At 39.1% G+C, this 21,228-nt stretch overlaps 2 protein-coding genes across 2 annotated transcripts in view; one reads left to right on the top strand and one right to left on the bottom strand.

Annotated features, from left to right (window-relative positions):
- Nucleotides 1-48, bottom strand: part of LOC129187979 (obscurin-like protein 1) — a 44,859-nt gene extending 44,811 nt beyond the window's left edge. Inside the window, exon 1 of the mRNA XM_054787867.1 lies at nt 18-48. The gene's annotated coding sequence lies outside the window, so the exon portion shown is untranslated. The remainder of the gene's footprint in view (nt 1-17) is intronic.
- Nucleotides 49-9,006: 8,958 nt separating this feature from the next.
- Nucleotides 9,007-21,228, top strand: part of col18a1a (collagen type XVIII alpha 1 chain a) — an 86,462-nt gene continuing 74,240 nt past the window's right edge. Inside the window, exons 1-2 of the mRNA XM_054787279.1 lie at nt 9,007-9,119; nt 9,191-9,264. Coding sequence (XP_054643254.1) covers nt 9,109-9,119; nt 9,191-9,264 — 85 coding nt within the window. The 5' untranslated portion in view covers nt 9,007-9,108. The remainder of the gene's footprint in view (nt 9,120-9,190; nt 9,265-21,228) is intronic.

The raw sequence follows: 21,228 nt of genomic DNA, 5'->3' as shown, positions 1-21,228 counted from the left end.
TTACCTTTATAGCTCACCTTCTTGCCTCGATTGGCTTCCTTTTTTTCCGGTCAAGCCTCACGTGTGACTGCAGAGTTCCTTTTTTCATTTTGACATAGTGTATTAACACAGTATTAACACATTGGGCCTAAAATCACCCAAAAACCTCAAATCAGAGCAGGGAATTTTTTTTTTTTAACCATTTATACATTTCTAATATGCAACAAACCCTTCCTGTAACTTAAAATGCAAATATAAAATGCATAATTCAAAAACTTATGTATAAATTTAGAAATCACAAGTGATAAATGTAATCACATAGTTATTATAATTACCTTCAAAGCGAGGCAAAGCCTCACCAGCCATGGTGTACGTCTCCATGTCAGCTGACCACTTGATGGCAGTGTGGGCTCACCTTTCCCTGTCTTTCTCCATGCACCCAAATACCTGTTCATGCTTTGCATAATTAATGGTAATAGTAATGGTTTAATTTATTTTGAACATGCATGCAGTTTACATTGCAATACTGTTTAGTCGCTGTTTAGCTAGCCTTGAAATTTTGCCATGAAAATTGATGTAGCATATATACAGTATACTCAAAAAAAATGTGGATTTACCTAAGATTTGCTGACAGCCACAATGTATTTCATGGGTAGGTTACAGGTGGGGGAATCGGTGTTCAGGGGCGAGAAGTGCAAAAAGTAGGGATGTCCGATAATATTATCGCCCGTTATTGGCATAAAATTTAAAATAATATTGGTCAATATCGGTATCGGGTTTTTCCCCTATCCCTATCGGGTTTTTTCCATCATTTATTGCGGGGGATAAGTTCCCAAAATAGCCCGCAATAAGTGAAATCCGCGAAGTAGCCAACCTTATTAGTTTCCCGTTATTATATATGTTTTAAGGCTGTAAAAGCCCTCACAATACACTTTTCTCAGACAGACATGAACATTTTCTCACATTTCTCTCTTGTTTAAACACTTTCAAAGTTAAAATTTCCTTTAATTTTAATGATCAATCTACTAGGTTGGACATAACAAATTATTAAGCTAGTCACGCATATTCACTCTTCCGATTGTGCTTTGTCCTGTTTTTGTATCCTTGTTAAAACATGTTGCTCCTGTAGTTGTCGTCCTCCTCATCCTGCTCCTTGAACGGAAGATTCATTTAGTCGGCAAACTGCTTCTTCTTCTATTGTTTATTGGCGGTTAGCAAGCAGTTCACACAGTTAGCTAGTTAGCTAGTTTGCTAGCGACTATTCACCACAACAGGAAACGGCACAAAGGAGATTGATTGACAATGGTCTACAGTCCAATCAGGACACGGAACACAATGGGCGGGTTCTCCCTTAGCTAATGAGTGAGCCCACAGTCCACAGTCCACATGCAGCACATACTTCAGACGCTTTGCTTGCGAGGTGGCAGGACAGGGGAGGGACTACCAAACAAAATGCGTAATCTCTGCCTCATTTTTAACAGGTGATACATGCAAGGGAGAAATAATAACAAATTAATTTGTAATTTTTGTGCAATAGAGACATTGGTAAAAGAGCTTGCAGATATATTTTGGCTGTTGTGATGATATGTCGTATTCTACACTGGTCACTAGGTGTCAGTCATTTTCATGTAATGTTCAGAGAGACACACAAGCACCAGCCTTGCTCGCCGTAACAACAGGCTTTTAGTGCAGGTTTCTATTATCTCACAACAGGCCCAATAATCCCTAAAACGACATACTGTTGCGGCCGTAAGCCATGAAAAGCTCAAACTAAACTCTGAACACCCAAAGTCAACTCTCTGTCCACCTCCAAATGAGTTCCCCTAGAACCAGAATACAGCAATAGACACAAGTAGGAGTCTTATTTATGTCTTGAATGGCACATGTTGTGTTATTATGTTTACTATTTTGGGTAATATGAGTGTAAAGGTGATTATAGGGGTGCTTTTTAATGTCTAGAGGGCTCTAATGTTAAAAACTATATTTAGAAGGTTGTAAAAAGGTTTTCTATTCTCTAACTATGAAAATATTCCATTTATAAATAAGGAATTCTACTTCATGGAAATTCTCTTCTCACAATCGTGTCTGAAACCAAGTAAGCGCGATAAACGAGAGATTACTGTATACATTTTATCGTAGAAAACATTTAGCAGCATGTTCATCAGCTTGGAAAACTGCTAGACTTGTTGTTGGTTAGGTAAACAAAAGCAGGGAAGCGTTAACATTGAACGCAGTCTCGTGCCAATAAAGGCCAGGAGTCTTTTTTGTAAAGGTTGTGTAAGCACAAAATAAGGCCTGAAAGTTGCGTACACCATGTTTTACACCAGTGCTGTGAGTTATAAAAGACAACTTGGCGTACACACATTTTGGAGATAGTGAAAACTGAGACTCCGATGGGGATGTAATGAAATGACTCAACATATGCCAGGTGACTCACATTTAATGTTCTAGTCATGCTGAAGTTCCACCCGAAAGCAGAATATCCCTAACGTTTTGTGAGTGTGTATTATTTTATATTTAATACTGGACAGTTTGTTAAATTAAGCTTAATGCTGTCTAAACATAGGCCGCCTTACATTCAGTACACAACAATGATTTCATTAAAAATACGAGGTAGAAGAAAGTGAAAACAGACAGAAGAAAAGTGAGAAGGCCACAAATAATAAAAGGATAATGAAAAGTAGCTACTGTATGTTTTTACTTTCTGTAGGCCAAGGGTGTCCAAACTTTTTCCACCGCCTATACTGAAAAGTGAAAGGATGCAAGGGCCACTTTAATATTATGTAAATATGCTAAGAAGTTCGACATACAGTATGTCAAGAAAAATACTGCATCTCAGCTTTGTGATATAGATGGAAAAGCGTATTGTTGGTATGAACTCCAGTCTTTGCTCTTTTTTCCGCATTTTTGCTTTTTAAAAATGTTTCCAAATATTTCAACTTTCCTCTGAAATAATCTTTGTAAATTTTTGCTTAGTAAATTATGACTTTATTCCCGTAATATTATAACTTTTTCCCAACCTAATGTAATACCTTTTACTGAACTGTCTTTCAGCTACATGAGCATTGCTGCACAAGCTTTGTAGCTTGGATTATAAGGGTTTAGGTTATTGTTTTTTTAGATTAAAATAAAATATTTATTTAGGTAACCGGCACAAATCCAAACTAACTTTTGTTTGCATTACTAATTGGAGGTGTTTGATTCCCCAGCAATAATGAGAGGACTGGCTAACACATGGGATTGTGTTTGTGGCAGTTGATGGCTGCAGAGTGCCTTCAGCTGTTTGGTGGCTCCACACAACCTCCTGATTTCAGCTGTTGGAAGTAATCTGATATAACTCAGACCCATGGAGCTGGTTATGAAATGCTCTGTGCCTTCATGGGATTACAAACATGAAGGTTTGTTATATATCAAAGAATATGGCGCTCGAATACCAACAATGTTTTTGTATTGCAATACTGTTTGTCAAAATGATCATGTTACATAACTGAGTTTGCATAACTAAGTTTTTTCACATTTGAAATGTTTTACAAACATTTTTGATGATGTGCAGATTATTCAAATAAACACCTGTTGAACATGTATGAACTGTTTCTTTTCTTCCCGGTCTGCATTGCTGTCGGAGAAGTGTTCAATGACCAGACAATTTAAAAGATTTTCCAACTGTATTAAAGATAAGACCAAAATATTTGGTTGCAGCGCTGGACTCATACTATCAGTGAGGAAGATCGAGCAAGAGCCCAGAATCAAAGTACACAGAGTCAATATAGCAGTTGCGAGAAAGTCAAATGTAAGTTTGTGTAGAAGCGAGAGTTAAGCTTGTGTGAGTGAGAACAATGCATCTGTTGTGTGTCTCCCAGAATTTTTCCATGGGTTATCCCTAAGTTATCCCTAAGTGTTGTGCAACTCTAATTGTGCTATGTGAGTGTCAAAATGTGTCAATGTTGAACGCAATGCACAATATGCCAACATCTCATATGATGTCACAACTTATAGCTGGTTGAACTTGGGCATATTTTTACAGAAAACATTGATTGAATTCTGCATTGTATGACCTCCATTGGTTCCATTTTTAGTGGTGGGCAATTATTAAAAATCTTTTGATTAATCATCAATCTTTTAATTAAAAAAAACATTTTTTGTCTCCTGCCAGTTCTTCTTCTTCAGAACGGCAGACTAGGCACATTGCTGCCCCTTCTGGTGACGCTCAGTACTGCATTTTGTCCTCACCAGTACAGTATGTGTATGAGGAACTAGTGACAAACAGACTTTAAAAATAATAAAAAAAAAATAATAGGTAATAAAAATAAAAACTGCAATTACATGCACTAAAATAATTTTCTGTAATAATTATTGAATAAGTCAATGTAATAATAACACGTTAACTTGCCCAGCTATATATGTAAACTTTGTTGTTGTTTTTTTTAACACAACCTCAAATTGATTTACCCATTTTCTCAGTTGTGTTGGCGCGCTATACACCATTTATGTCCATATATTTTTCTGAAAATTCTGTATTTTCCATTTATCCAAATGGCCAATGGGTTAAGACTATACTGAGTAGACGTTACAGTTCGTCAATGAAGTTTGTATCATCCCTCTAGCATAATTAAGGCAACACCATTTTTGTCTGTGCAAGCTCTCCAAGTACTCTTAAGTACAGTTACAAACATGCAAAAGGTGAGCAACCAAATACAAATCATTTTTAAATTATTTGAATGTATTAATTATTACAATTATTTAATTCTAATTTTTATTTTATTTAAAATATTTAAATATTTCTTAAATTTAACATTTTAGCAATGGTATTAACTATATTTTAACCATATGTATTAATACATATTAAAATACTTTTTTGTTAGTTTCAGTTACAAAAGGGATCAAACATAGTAAGCGTGTGAAAAGCTCAGCCGATATCTCATTTTTATGGCAAAGCCAATACAGACGTCAGGAAATTGCCACATTGTTGAATCGTGTAGTTATATTGTGTCACTCACAACACTGTGAGAAAGTAGTAACAGCTCCTTAGCAATCGCGGGGTGGGGTGGGGGGTGGGGGGCATTCCACAAACCATTCTTACTCACAGTGTCTTTAAAGAACCAGCTAAAAAAATCACACAGCAACATAATAGGTAGATAATGAAGGGACAAGACGCTACAAAGGAGTAATGCTGAATAATCAACAACTATGTGAGCTCTAAACGTGTAACTTAGCAGCCATGTACATCAACAGTACAGCAAAGCACGCTGGGAAACAGGAAGTGCTGTTGTCAAAACTGTATAGTAGATGCCGCATCCAGCGCTTGAGCCCAAGTACAGATCAGTGGCTTGAGCCTTACGTCAACGTCGCCGCCATATTCGATGTGGCAAGGCTGCTCTGTAAGTGAATACAAATAAACGTACTTACTTTCATAAAGCGTCTTTCAACAAAGAAATGCTTCTCGTTTCTACATTCACATACACACTAATATACTTGGGAAACAGTTAGGCACCAAAAATAGTATATATAGTAGTTTTAATGCAATAAAATAAGAATATAAAATAAGAACATGAAAGTTATCAATCAAAATAATAATCATCAAATTCATGTATTTTACCCCTTTAACTAAATACCCCTTTAAGTAAAAATAAATGAAATCTTTCCAAAAGTAACATAAATCAAGGCACATGAAACACAAATGTATTCTTATATAAAATATGTAATACATTAATTATCTACTCAGAGATTATATTCAATTGTATTCAATTGTATTCATTTAAGAGTACACTAAGTCCCCAACTAACGAACACAATTGGTTCCAGACGACCGTTCTTAAGTCGAATTGTTTTTAAGTAGGGGAAAAGGTAGTATTACCAATGATATAGGTACTACATGTACGTGTATACATATACAGTATATGCGTATGTATGTAAATATGAGTTTGGATGCAGTAGTAATATTAAACGAGGATAATTAATGAAAAAAACAATAATAAAAATGATATAATAATACGTAATGATAAATGTTATTTACCTTTGAAGAGGAGTCGCCGAGCATACGTCGTTGTGGTGGAAGAGTTGGAGGAGGAGATATTGAAAAAAAGGACAAGTCGTCGTCGTGGTTAGACTCTTCTAAAAGAGGTAGTGTTCTATGGGTGGTGTAGAATTAAGCAGGTCTATTAACTTTTCATAAACTTTAATCACACGCTCTGTCCGGGTTGTACAATTTAGCTTTCCATTTAGCTTTACAATGTATCTCCCCAGCGTCTAACGCTTCCTCTGTTGGTCTCATTAGCTCTAAGGCTGCATTAGCAGTGTCACAGTGCCCTCTACTGGTCAAGCATGTACAGTAGCAGTATAAATACAGATTGAGTGACTGACTACAAGGCAAAATAAAATAAAGTATAGACCAGTCGGCTTGTGTTCGTATCCGCGAGTGTTCGCTAGTCGGGTGTTTGTAAGTTGGGGCCCTAGTGTATTGTTACTTTAGAACAATTTTACTCAAGAAAAAGATATGTGATGTTATCGGTTGATATCGGAGTCGGAAATGGAGAGTTGGACAATATCGGTTATCGGCAAAACAACCAATATCGGACATCCCAAATAAATATGTATATAATTAAACTGATTCAGCACAGAACCATGTTGTAGTCACTGTGCATTCTTTACACTGTACTCTTTACTTGCGTATCTTGCTTGCTTGCTGCTGTAACAAGTTAATTTCCCTGCTGTGGGATAAATAAAGTACATACAATACAATACAATAAAACCGTGGTACAGTATATGCAATACATGTGGAGGTCGTAGAGGATTTCTGTGAGGTCACTCTGCATGCCACTTTGCCCTTTACAGACATTTTTACCTTTTCTATTCCATGACATTGGAATGTGAGCAAAGGAGACAACCACATGGTTTCAGACGTGTTCAGACAGCAGCCTGAAGGTCTGTGGATAGAAGGTCCAGCACAGCAGCATTGTGCTGCAGGACAGATCCCTTTCCCTGTGAAAACTGCTCTTACATACAAATGATCCCACATTAGCCTACTAGGTTTATGAATTATGTCTTAAATACAACTGTTTCATGAATGTTAGAAAATTATAACAACAGTGTGCAGTGCTGCAAGTCAAAACATGCACTTCTTTAACACTAAGTGGACTCTGCATTGATAAACATCTTCTGCCAATTGAGACAAAAGAGAAGTCGGTCAGTGAGACAAGATATAGTCTCATCATCTGTCATATTTTGTCTCATCTGCATTGAACTCAAAAGGGAATAAAAACAAGGTAAATAAATAATTAAGGGCAGTGTATACTACCCCAAGGTTTTCCTCTACAAATGTCAAAAATAGTCGCAGTATTACCCTCTGGTGGCCATTCCGTGTAAATGCAATATGCAGGAACAAGTCACAAAGGTATTTCTCAAAATAAAGAACTGAAAAATATCGACCTTATCACGCTACTGATACTACCCTTGGTATTGATAGTATCGATATTTTCATTGATCACCCCCAAAATGCACACATCATTAGGAGTAGCAGAAGAGGAAAACTTTAACACTGTGCTCTTTTGGGATTTATGCGCTCAAATAACATAACTGGTTTGTGCCATGTCCCTGCAAAACGTACCTAAAGATCCTCCTCCACAGGTATACGTCACCTTTTTTTCTTTTCCTCTTTGCAGCAAACATACAGCAAAGTAAATAAAGCTTTACTTGAGGTTATGCTCCTGTCAAGTCCTCTTTTGTGAGCACAAGAAGGTATAATGACAGGGTAAACTTCATGAATGACACATTTTCCGGTGGAAAACCTTTGTTTACATAGCTCAGGGTTGTTGTTTTTTTACCCATTCACATCCACTCTAGCCAATGCCAATGAAGAACGTTGATATGTTATTTAGTTCTGGATGTGATGTTTATATTTATTAGTGAAACATTTTTAGATTAAATAATGATAACCAGCAAATTTTAGTATTTTAGCATCGATCAGATATCCCTCTTTTTTATTTCATACAATTGTTTGAGGGAAATAAAGTCAAGAGTGCCAAATAAAACTCGATTCCTTTTACTGACTCGAGTTCTTATGAGGTACTCATTGAAGTGAATTGGGTACTTGAGTCTCGAGTCACCGGTCACAGAGCGCTTATGCAGAAACTCGCACATGTTCAACAATTTGTGATTCGGGTATTCGATTTACACGAATGACCCATCACAGAGATCAATGAGCATAAATTTACACAGCCTCCCCCGACTTGTTCTATATTTAATCACGCCCTGACATGTTGCCTGATTTCCCTTTTAAATTTAGCTAGCGGCAGCAGGGGTGAGCAATTGGACAAGTTCACAGAGACGAGTATCCGTGAGTTTTGATTTAGTGAGACACTCACGCATTTTGAAAAACTTGTTCAATACTCGCAGATGGGAAACGCGATTCCTTTTACTGACTCGAGTTCTTATGAGTAACTCACTGAAGTGAAATTGGTTACTTGATTTACTCTAGTCACCAGTCAAAGAGGGCACGAGCAGAAACTTGCAAATGCCCAACAATTTGTGAATCGGTAACTCAATCCACTCGAGTCACCTGTCACAGAGCGCATGCACACGAGTCACCTGTCACAGAGCGCATGCACATAAAGTTCCGTTGCCTCCCCGACTTGTCCCACATTTAATTACAATCTGACATGTTGCCTGATTTCCTTATTTAATGAAGCTAGCTGTAACGGGGTTGGTAAGTGAACGAGTCAACAGTATCTGTGAGTCCCAATTCAGTGACACACCTCGCGAGTTTTGAGTCGTTCAATAATTGCACATCTCTACTAAACACTATATTGGCTCTCAGCATTCAAATCCTCCGAAAGACATATAACAATATATAAATAAAACACTCTCAACAATGTAACAATATGAAAAAACACAGATATTAGTCAAAGTAAACATAGCGGAGAACTGAAAAATATCGACCTCTTCGACTAGTATCGACTTAGTGATACTAGCCTCGGTATCAAAATTTGGATCCTCCCACCACCGGCCGGCTCACTTTTTTGTGGTCCGGCCTCAGTCGAGCCTGCATCAGCTGGAGGAGCAGCACAGCGATCGACCAGGAGGACACAATAAGGTCCATGTTGCTTCTTTGCCGATCGGGTGCAGCGCAAGAGAGATGACAATGAGGTACTCTGTGCAGGTTTTCTACACTATTTTTGCACGATAACTTCCTGCTGATCTTTTGCTTCCACTTGCAGGTGTTCCTCGTGGCTGGAGCACTTTTTGTGCTGCGTCCTAATTCTTGTAAACCCGGCTGCAACTCAATGGCCAGGTAAGAAGACCCATCTACGATCTACAAGGATCATGCACAAATAATTACAGTCTTCTAGCAGTCATGACTTTAGAACATCATTCTGTGCATAGAGCGAATCTCCCAATTAAAGAACACGTAACACTCATGTTCGAGATACTGCAGTGTGTGCTATATTGGTGGAAATTGTGGAGTAACAGGTGAAAATAATCCCTATTAATCATAAATAATCCCCAAAGCAAGCAGTACTAAATGTTTTGCGTTGATTGTGAGGTTGTTTGGCTTGTTTTGGTTCAGACTTAAGCACCAGTTGCATGTGTGGCTATTGATAAAACAACACTTCTACTCTTTGAAGGTCAGGGTTGATTTTGCAATGAATACAGGTTTTCTTAGGTCCAAAGGTCTACTTTGCATTTCCTCTTTAGTTTTTCCCTGTCTCGCCTGAATATGAAGACATATTGTTGCTCCTCGCCTTCTAGTCTGTACCTCAGCACTGAAAAGTAACGCTTGTGTTTAAATGAAAGCAGATGCACATGAATGAATGAATCCTTAAATAATTTATCTGTAGACTGCGCTAATGACTGTGTTTAATCTCGCAGATGCGTTGTTGTCAGTTGATAGGGAAAAGAAACTGAGAGGATGTTGATGAATATTTGATTGATAGGTGATCAGACCTGTGAGACAGTGCTTTTTGTGCCTTAGGTGGTAAGACCCAAAAGTCATAGGTCGGTTGTGGATTGGTTCAAGCAGCTGTTTCTTAATAGGCTATTGTAGTATCACATTTGTGCCAAAGTAAAACTGCCATTATCAGTTAAGTTGCTCAAGTGCTCAAGTGACTAGGACTCAGTCAACACCTTGGAGGTATTAAATTATGTTATGGGTAACTCTGAGAATACGACCTAATCCTGTGTGTGTGTCCTGGTTGCAAAGGCCTGCCATTCTGCCTCAGGCGCAGTGCCGTTTGCTGCAGGCGACATGCTTGAATTAGGGTCCGATTCATTCCCAGTCCCTGGCTGGGTCAGGAATCCCTATTGTCATGTGATCTTTGACATGCACCCAGCATGGTTTTGCCTGAGGGGAGCAGGACGGAGAAGGGGCAAGGGAACGGTTGTAAGACACCCCGCTGTGGCCTTTAATGCCTGAATTAGATGCCACATTAAAAATCACAGCTGGATTGGGGTCTCGGTTTTTTCCCAAGCAGGGGCATGATGGCTACGGGAGCACAGAGGAGACACTTGAAACAATTGGGGTTGAAGCTTTACATGTGCTAAAGAAAGTGCAGTATAATTTGCATATCAAAGTTTATTAGTCCATATGTCTTCATTATATTTGATCAATCATACTTATAATTATCATAAACTACAAAGCCAACTAATAGGTAAGGCCACCATCTGAGCCGGGACTAAAAAAAACAATTTTTTGTTGTTGTTAGGTTTGCTCAGTTTGTTACAAGATTGCATTAGAAGGGAAACTTCAACAACAAAAGCATATACCAGACTGGACTCTTAAACTGGAATTAAAAACTTTGTTCATACTATACAGTCATGGCCGAAAATATTGGCATGCCAAAGATGCCAATGACTTTGGCCATGGCTGTATGAATTAGGCTGATTTGGATTGTATTCCATACAGCGATGGCCAAAAACCCTGGCATCATCATGCCAATATTTTGAGCCTTGACTTGTATATGTAAGTGGCAAACTTTACTCTCACTAAAACAATGAAAAGTAATTAACTTGGGCAATGACGTTATCTTACCAAAATTTCTCTAATGGTGGATATTTTTACCAGTTTGATACAGTGGAACCTGTTAAAGTTGACCCCGTTTATGTGGTCAAGTCGACCAACTCTTCAAGTCCTTGTCCAGTGTGTTTGTATTACTAAAGCAGATTTGTGGTGCTGTCAAAATCAATCAAACAAAAATGAACTGCCAGTTACTGTTTTTCCTGAGCCACTCAAGTCACCCATTGTGATGGAAGGAAAAAGGCTCAGGCTCATAAAAAGCCTACTAGGACATCGATTAAACCCGATTATATATCATAGCTAATAACCTAAATCGGAGCCAATCATGTCTTTGCTGAAACTGAACAGAAGTGAGCATTATTATCTTTTTAAAATAAGAATGCTTGAGGACTACGCAGTAAGGGCTAAAATCTGGACACACGTATTAAAGCCATTGAATGATTGACTCTGTTCTCAAGCTTCAGTTTGGTAGCTCTTTTAAGATTATTGTAACCTGCAAATGAAATAAACATGCTAGCTGTGCACAGATTCTGTTTCTGCATTGAACCTTGTGATGTCTAATCCCTGGATTTTCTCTTCAGTAAGCCCACTTGTTCATGATCGACCACCTCATGAGGTGCCGCATATCAGGGCTCAGTGGCTCCATCTCTACCGCTGGATTTAAAAGGTCATTAGGACTGTTCTAGGGAGATGGTTTATGTCGTTGACTGTGAGGATGGCCAGGTTTGGACTTGTGGATGGGGGTCATTCAAAGTGTCAAGTGGTCTGGACCTCCCTTATTGGCTGTTTTCTCTGCATTTTCACAACCATGTCCCAAAGGATTAACACTCCCTTTTTCCATGCTCTCAGTCCAATTCAAGACCACTGTCTTTTGTGTGTCACTCACCAAGATCCAAGTTAGTTAACTCCCAATGAGCCGATCGTTGCGCATTCTTTGGTCATTACAAAATCCGGTTTACGGACCCACTGCGAAACATTTTAGATTGAGTCAGGACCACACATTAACACAACTTACAAACAAAAATATATTTTTTGGACAAGCAATTTGGTATAGTTTACCATCATTTGGATGTGTTTTTGTTAGGAACTAGACTGGACCTTCTTTAGTGATTTAAATTGACTCATCTGGATTTGGTTCTGAACCTGTATATCTGTATCTGTTCCACACATGGCCTCGTTTGAAAAATCCCCTGCCTGCTCACACATACTGTTTAAATTATGGTTCAAGTACATGGAGGAAACATTTAGAGAAAGGTCTGATTTGTTTGTCATGTCGGTGGTCTTTTTCACATGAGACAACATTTCTATGTGCCAGTTAAATATGTGTTTTCGAAGATGATAGCATATACAGTAGCACCTCGAACCTCACTCTTTCCACCATATCAGCGAGCCTCAACTGTCAACCATCAACCGGCATTGAGGAGCAATCACATTAATTAATTGACTTATCTGTATTATGTGTGTGTTTGTACTTCCGACTGAGCGAGTGTTTTCCTTTCTCAGACCTCCCATGAAGAATGGCCTTTGCAGTACAGTCAAACCTTATTTTTGTAAAAAAAAAAAAAAAAAAAAAAGGTTGTCAAAATATTTATTTGGTTTTTGTACACTGGCTTGGTTTTCGTACAGTTTTCACATAATAAACTAGTTAGTTAGCTTTATCATTGTGAAATTGAGAGCCTAAACAAAGCACCGTACGACTCACTGTCCGTGCATTTTGTATTGAGTGTGACTGTTGAAAATAACCCAACCATGGTGACAGACACTATTGAATTCGATCTTGCCAAGATGCACGGGAAGTTTGCATCAACAATAAGTTCCATCCATCCGTCATTTTTAATTTAATTTCAAATTATTTTTTTCCATGTTAAACTAAAATTATTCTCCATAAAATGTATTTTTTGTTAGTATTTTTGGGTGTCTGGAATGGTTTACATGATTTCCTATTGGAAAAATTGCCTCGGTTTTCATATGTTTCTGTTTTCGTCAAACCTTTTGGAACAAAAACTGAGGCAACGTTCTATAAAGATAAAAATTGTTTTAAATATATGAGAAATAACTTTTATGTATGCAAACCAACAGGCCGCCAGTGTACACGTCCTCAGAGCACTGTGTCGCATTCACAGTGTGTGATGGTTCATGTCTTCGTCCGTATAGAACTCACGGCAACAACTCTGTTTCAGGCGTATTTTAGAAGCTTTGTATGAAACCTGACCGGGTAAAAATAGCAGAATATGAAAGTAATCAATGTATTCAATCCAGCAGACAACATTTAGTTTTAGAATATTTGAGTTTCGTAAGGTAGGGAGTAGGGGTGTCACGAGACACTCAGTTTACGTGACGAGATGATAAACAAGATTGGGTCTCCGAGAACGAGACAAGATAAGATTTTTAACATTACTTTTAAGAAAAGTACAATGAAAAAATATATAACATTATATTGCAATCTACTAATTTAATTACGAATACGTTACACTCTTCTGCACGCTTTGTGTATGCTACCAGGCCCACCTTCACACACCGAGACAAAGAGACTGTGTGACTGAAAAAAGGGCTCACTCCATTCATGCCGTTGTTTTATGGAAAAAACATGCCAAGATGCTGAAACCAATGCACAGAGTGAACTCTCTTCCTGCCTGTTTGGAAGCGGGAATCAGGAACAGACACACATGCACATGGCAATATACTGAATCCTGCAGAATTATCGACTTCATTTTCATTTATTGTGTGATTAATTAATTTATTTATTATCGTCCCAGGCCTAGTGCCAACGAGACGTCATGTTTTAATCAAGAGCTTATGACACGAGATCTTGTGACACCGCTATTAACGAGTCATGAAAACTGCCTGTGACAATCTTTTTTTTAAATTTTTGGTCCAGACCAGAATACAGAACCACAAGTGTAAACACAGCGTTAGAAATCAACAGAGGAGGAGTTGAGGTGCTAAATTCAATGACACTGTTGAGCAGCTAAGAAATACGCTGGGTTTTTTCAAAGTTTAAAAAGAGCGCCAGACTCCATGCGCCTCTGTTAGGATGTTGCATTACTTACAAACGCGTTACTTGCACATTATCACCTGCAAGCACTTGTTGCAGTGGCTGAATCTGCATTCATTAAGCACCGAAATGAGGCACCGATAGCTACGTTTTGGTACTCATTCCTAATAAAAAGTATGTCAACAAAAACATGTACTTAAGTTGAAGAAATTTGTTGGGTAAAGACAAAGGCAGGAGTGTTTCTCGCCACCCTTCAGGTAAACCTCAACCATCAGAGGCTGATGATAAACTGGTGTAACAGTTTAGTAAACTGTATGCCTTCTTAAAAACTCGTCTTTCTTAAATACTGCCTGAGCTAGAGCACATATTCAAGTTCAGTGAAACAAAGTATTTCCTACTTAATGCTATTGCTACATCTTGGTAATACATTGGGGACAATTTTGTCCTTCCATCTTTGTGGGAAGGCCAGCAAAACCGGATTTTTATGAGATACAGTATGTATGCGCATGTATCGTATATGTAAAAGAATGCATCTGTATTTGTTTCCGGTACGTTTTCTGGACTTTCCATCTATCCGCTATCCTTTAGTTTTCTTTTCAGCGAAGAAACCGTTTCCAACAGCTGTTATTTGTATTTTTATGTGCTTCCACTTCAGTTTCAGGTGCTCTTGCCTTCTCGTGTTATGTTTTCTGTGTTGTCAAAATGCCAGTTTGGCAGTGTCAAAATACAGCGTTATACCATAATTGCTACTTGTGTTCCGAGTGGAGAGGGTCTCTTGGCCACTTGTTCAGAATACCCAACTGTCTCCAGCACTAATGGCACACTGAGTGCTCTCTAAGCTCTCAGCACCTCTTTCCTGTTTGTGGCGAAACCCTCACTTATTTGCTTCTCCTTCCCTGTCAACAGTTCGTGGAGGTGTGACCGTGCAAATAACAGGAACCTGCATTTTATGCATGTAATAATGTTTGATCTTAACCTTGACCAAGAGGAAAAGCTACACTTTGTCATTACTGTAACAATATGCGTATAAAAGATGGCTTTTTCCTCGGGAAATGAAGTTATTTGTGCAACATTTCTAGATAATCACTGTAATATTAACTTGGAATCTATTTCAAGTGGTACCAATCTGATAGAGAACTCTGTAATGGGTGAACACCTACAGCAGTAATGTCTCAAACATTTGTGGTAGGTATAGACCAACAGGTAACCCAGACAACCATTGTAAAAAATACATTTTCAAGCTGAATTTCCTTCAAGGCTGTGTGGTAATTGGATCCACCTGCACTTTTTCACCTATCTCTAACTTGGGGAGCGTTTCCTTGTCCTTATTGATGGCCTGTTGAACACGGAGAGACATGAAACAAAAGACTGCCCTTAACCCGTTTGTATTTTCGTACTTGCTGATGCTTTTCACGAATGGGACATATTCAATATGATGTACTTCTTCACCCATTTGGTTCTGTATTAAAAATATTTAAAGTGCCAGGTGTGAACACTGGTCAGTGGACGCACCGGTAAGCACTCAATACATTTTATAAATGAGTGAATAGACCATTCAGGATTTCATGAGGCCCCATCTCGGAATGTCATTGTGCGTTTCAGACTTCACTCGCTGTTATCCCTCTTTTTGCTCTCCATGTCGTCTTATCTTCTGATTGACTCTCAGGCCACCTTTCAATGCATCCCTAGATTCCAGTCATTCACCCGTTCCTCAAGAGTTGCCACGTCTGTAGGCATTTCTCTTTTGACCCCCTCGCAAATCTCACACAACGGGTGTGTGAATTGAGGACAATCCCATGGGACGGGCAGATTACCATCAAGTCTAGAGCTTTTGTGACAAAAGAGGGATTTGCTGAGTCCTGTACCTCCTTCCTCCAAGTAGGACTTGGATAGGGTGTAGTACTTTTAAGAAAGTCTCGTTTGACTTTGTTTTACGAAGGGACATTTTCAGGTGGTCATTGTCATGTGTAGAAAAAGAAAGTGGCATAGTGAGATATATTTTTCATGTGCTGAGTCTGCATTTTTTTCCAAAGTGATTGCCTCAGTTTCTCATAAGTTGGAAGCTTCTAATTGTTGTGTGAATCATGAGCTTGCAGACAATAAAGGCTGCCCTCTATTCACTCTGTGGTTGATTTGGGCCAGGTGGCACGGTGCCATCCATTGAGAGGTCTAGAGAGGAGGGACATAGGTCAGCCATGAGGCCATTAAATATTTAAAGGTCCAGTGAAAGATTTGCGGGGACATTTATCTGCTAAGGCAGTGACATTCTATGAAGAGGAGTGGGCTGACAGGTCTGCAGTGAATTCTCCCCTTCGCTAGCCATTGTATAGGATGAAACAGCATGTGAAACTGTTGTGTTCAACAAAACTCGATGGTTTCGCAGCTTCAGTTTGGAACATTATTCTTAGCAATGCCAGACTTTGCTCAGCGGATTTATTGCAACTTCGTTTCCTGTGCTGAATGTAGTAAATGTAATCAGCAGAATAATAGGCGACGAGCGGCTGTGACTAGCTACACCGGTGAGTGACACGTTCACAACCGGAGCGAATTGTACGAGTCTCCCACAGTTTTTAATGGCTGTCAGATGTTGAGGGAGTTTGGTACATTGTAGTATCAAAGTAGTTCAGAGGAGGAAAAGCGTCCGGTGTTGATTGAGTACTCTTACTGGTACTGGATCTAGTATTCAAGATGAAACTTACATAAATGTCCGTGTAAATTAATGCAAACTTACCCGATATGCTTACTCTTGCGTCAACAAGTTCCCATGCCACTGCTTTTTTCTTTATATCTCTGTTCTTTTTTTTTAGAAATTTCAAATAGCTCCGGGAAATCGGACATGGCAAGTATTACTTTTTCCTCCATGTTTACCAGCGAGAGCGTACTGATTTACCAAACTGTCCTCATCAGTCAATCAATGAAACACCTGCTGATTGGAAATTACGACTTTTTTTTCTCTTTAGCTAAGAATTTTTTCCTCCTAATATTTTCACTTTATTTTTTCTGCTAATTTTAAAATGTTTGCTGTTGCATTGCGGGCCAATAAAAAAACAGCTGTGGGCAGCACTTTGGACACCCCTGCATTAGACTGTTAAAACAATAAACTTTGTGGATAAACAAAAATATGCCGGAGAGTCCATGATGAAAACCTCTAGCTGCCGTAACATCAACTCAACACTGGTAGTAGCCACTGTTGCCAGTATGACTTAAAACATCCGAATCAAAAATATCCATGATCCCTGAAGGTTACCAGTTTGAGTTGCTCACACAGGTCACTTGGCTTGCATAAAACCTCAACTCATTTATACATTTGTCATAGATAATGACTACTTATCAAAACTAATATCAAGTATAATTAACGACTATGTTACTTAACATTCTTTCACGTTACCTCATGCCTCACATTACTTAGCATCACCTCGAACGTCAGCTCATGTAGCCTCTTGTTGGGTCATGTCGCTTCACGTCCCCTCACCCATTTTTGGTGAAAAATTACACCACACAATAGCGTCACAAAGAACTCAGACAAAGATCTGCTGCCTGCCACCGGCCTTTGTGAGAGGAAATAACTTGGAGTCACCTAATTGTCTCAGTGTAAAGTATCACTAAAACATAACTTCAGAGTTCTACTTTTGACAGTGGTTAAAGGGGATCGTCACATTGTATTCTACTCCATTTCTAGACCAAAGCAAATACTCAAAACATACACTTGGCCCCCAGGCCTCTTCTCGTTTTTCTGTGTGTGATCTTCTGAATGTTTGATGAGGTCGCTGGTCCATGAATGCCTGAGGAAAGGAATACCTGATGTTTGGTTTGAGCTCTTCCTCTTACTTGTCTCAAGCAGAGGCCGAGGAGAGTTTTTTAGCCCTTGTTTTCTGTAGTGTTGCTGTTATGTTTTTATAATATGAGCCCCTACATCTCCAGTCCTGGTTCACAAAGTTCACTTGAAATCAGGTTGGTGCACCAGCTCACTAAAGCCCCATCACGTGGATTATAACATGCCTGTGCTTGGTTTAAGCTGAGTATGACTTTTTTTTTATGTGTGCAAAAGTTCCCAAAAAGGAGCACAATGAACGCCGGCACCCTGGACTATAATCTTCTCTGTACTAATTGACAGCTCTGATATTGTCTTCTGGATGAAAGCCCTCTTTGTCGCACTCGCCTCTTTTCATTTACTGTATCCCTGGGGCCTCTAATATAGCTGGAGGCATAACGTCACCCTCTTGCAGCCATTGTTTCCATTTATTACAGGAGATTAAAGTGTCAGATGAAGGTGAAACAAATGAACTAACATTGTATACTGGTGGAAGTTTGAAGGTGTTTTTCCTCACGAGCTAAATCTTTGCGCCACTGTCAACAGCCCTCCGAGGTGTTGAGACTTTGAGACTTTAGGACTGAAGGAGGGGAAGGTCAAAGTTTATGCTTCTTATGGAAATGTCTGAGTTTAATGGGAATGGCACTCAAGCCTCAGAGGAACAAGCACATGCATATGTTGAGGGCCATGTGCTTACGTTTTAAAGAACTCAAGCGATTTTTAAAAATATTTATCATTATTATTATTAGACTTCTCAAAGAAAGAAAAGAAAAACTGGTCATGGGATGACCAGATAGACTAAAAATAGTGAAGTCAAAAGAAAAATTAATGCAATCGGTCCTCCCTCGAGCTTGACACTGATGGTGTCGGCCGTGTAGGAGCCAACTCGCCCTGGCTGGTGAAGCTCGCTGAGGGACAGGGAGAGTGAGTATGTCAGTTGTTGGAAAAAAACTGTTGTTATTTAGAAATTAGAACGCATGTTGTTGTGAATCCATCCATCCATTCATTTTCTATGCCGCTTATCCTAATTAAGGTCGCAGCTGACTTCGGGTGAGGGGCGGACTGGTCGCCAGCCAATCGCATTTTGTTGTGACTCGCGATTGTGATTTGTTTTTTGTTTTTTTTGGGCAGCCCTCAATGAGACCTAAATCATTGTTTGTGGGTTTCAGTTTTGAGCTTAGAAACATTGAGAACCCATTTCAGCAACTTTGACCACTTCCACTTTTAATAGATTTACATATACTATTGTTTAACACAGGGTAAAGACCTTGGGATTGTCGGCCTTTCAAGAGTCTAATCACTGTAGATCTGTAGATTACAGCAAATCTTCTTCAAATGTCGAAGGTTTGAGTCTATGATTCCTTGTCATTGCAAAACCTTGTGGGGAAAAAATCCTCCCCTTTGTGTCTCTCCTTCACCAGATATACTGTCCATTGACACTTTCAAGTGCTTTCTAAACCTGGAACTCACCACTCGAGTGAGGCCTTCACGTTCATACAACCAACAGAAAGACAAAGAGAGAAGACTCGACAGCACCAGTTGTACTAGTCCTCATTGACCAGTATTTTGGTGTAGTAGTTGCAAAGTTGACCGGTTAGATTTTTTATGTGCTATATGTTTTATAGTGAGAGGTAGATCATTTTGATTGTGTGCACCCCTGATATACATGTACAATGTACAGAAATACTTGTATTTATAAATAAAATAAATAAGTATATATATATTTTCTATGTTATCTAGGTAGATATTTGGGACAAAGCAGCCCACAGGCTGAAAAAGTGTGAGCAACCCTGTGCTATCCTTGTGCTACATACGTTTCTCTGTTCTCGACCGCCATGGCGTGATGTCTGGGTTTAATGCGGAGCCCAGTTACAATCACATAATTATTTGGTTGTGCTTTGGTTGATCCATCCTGTACATCATTTGCAATACAATCTGTTCCTTTTCCTGATTTTTCTTCCTGAGAACTGTTGTTTCAACCATTTACTTGATGAAGCAAGGCATTCTCCTCCCTCAGAGATTTGATTGCACCATGGAGAGATTTAAATTGTCGTCAAGTATCTCGTCACAACAATCCTGTAGATTTTTGTTAACCTCCTTCTGAAATTCAACAATTGAGATCTCCGTTCACTTTGGTTGTACCTCATTATTAGCTCTCGGACATCCCTGGTTCTTTGGACTCTTCTACATCATGAAGCTCTTCCTTCGGGAGAGAAGAAACACTCTTGCTACAAGGCATTCCACTGTTAGGCAACCGCTTTGATTCGCTGAACTTCAGTTAGCTTGGCTTGCTAACAGTTAGTGGCAGCAATAACTTGTGTTTTCAACAAATTAGTCCATACTGTCTTTGTGGTCGAGCTGTGGTCGGGAAAACCGCCAAAATAGGCATTAGGCTTCTGTTCCCTTCAACAGGATGAAATTACAGACAGTTGCGTAAACTTTTACGCACAAGTGCATAAATATGCTATAAATATGCTACTGCTAGCTCAGCATGTCATACTTTATTTCTCTAAATTCCATCGCCAGCATGGCTCAGCATCTTGCCACTGCAGACAACTGTTGTTGCCAAAGCACGTCCCAGACTAATAAATGTCAGAACAATCGGTGAGAAGTACTAAAATAGTTACTTTGTAGGCAGACACTCACTCAAACGGGCAATGTGGAACTGTAACCCTTTTTTTTCACACATAGCCACACAGTCTTTTTTAGTGGTCAGTCAATAAATTGTCCTGCATGACTGGCAGGAGAATCTTAAGAATGCTGATAGCCTGGGAAGTTTGTCAGTGGATATTCTACACGACAACGCGGTGGGCCTCTATTTTATTAGATATGAGCATGTCTTGGAATGTGACCAAGACGTACCTTTTGATTTATGCAGCTAACAAGCAACAGCACGTAAGAAACTTTTCATTACGTTTGGAATCCAAGGAATATGATTGATTTTTGTCAAAATATGAAGTCACTGATTTGGTTTGTTTAGGGGTTGTACAGTATATTGTTATACTTCCAACTATTCATGCAATTTGAGGTAATGATGTATTTTCTGATAAAAGGAGGTCAGTAATTATTGGCGCTGTCAAGAAGTCTTCTTGATATCTGAGTACAGTTTTTACTGTGACTGCTGGTCTTGTTCTGCTTTGCTTGTGTACCGAATGCCGGCTAGTGAGGCTAGTGAGCGCCTTGTGTAAATCTCATTCATCGATGCCTTAAGAGCTACACTGGACAGTGGGTTGACAACCTGGGGCTTTTGGCTCACGACTAGCGCTGCTCGACTTAACTCTCGTTTGGTGGGGATGTGTGGTCGTGTGTTCGATTGTTACACTTGTCCCCTATTAGCTGGATTACACAAAAATGCGGGATTGGATTTGTGTATTGGCCAAATTAGGACCAATAAAAATGTAGGATGATCTTGTGGAAAATATGCATTTCATAGGTT

The sequence above is a fragment of the Dunckerocampus dactyliophorus genome, chromosome 9 (assembly GCF_027744805.1).
Source record: "Dunckerocampus dactyliophorus isolate RoL2022-P2 chromosome 9, RoL_Ddac_1.1, whole genome shotgun sequence".
NCBI lineage: Eukaryota > Metazoa > Chordata > Actinopteri > Syngnathiformes > Syngnathidae > Dunckerocampus > Dunckerocampus dactyliophorus.
Note: the sequence above shows the minus strand (reverse complement) of the source record. Positions and strands in the feature narration are given on the sequence as shown.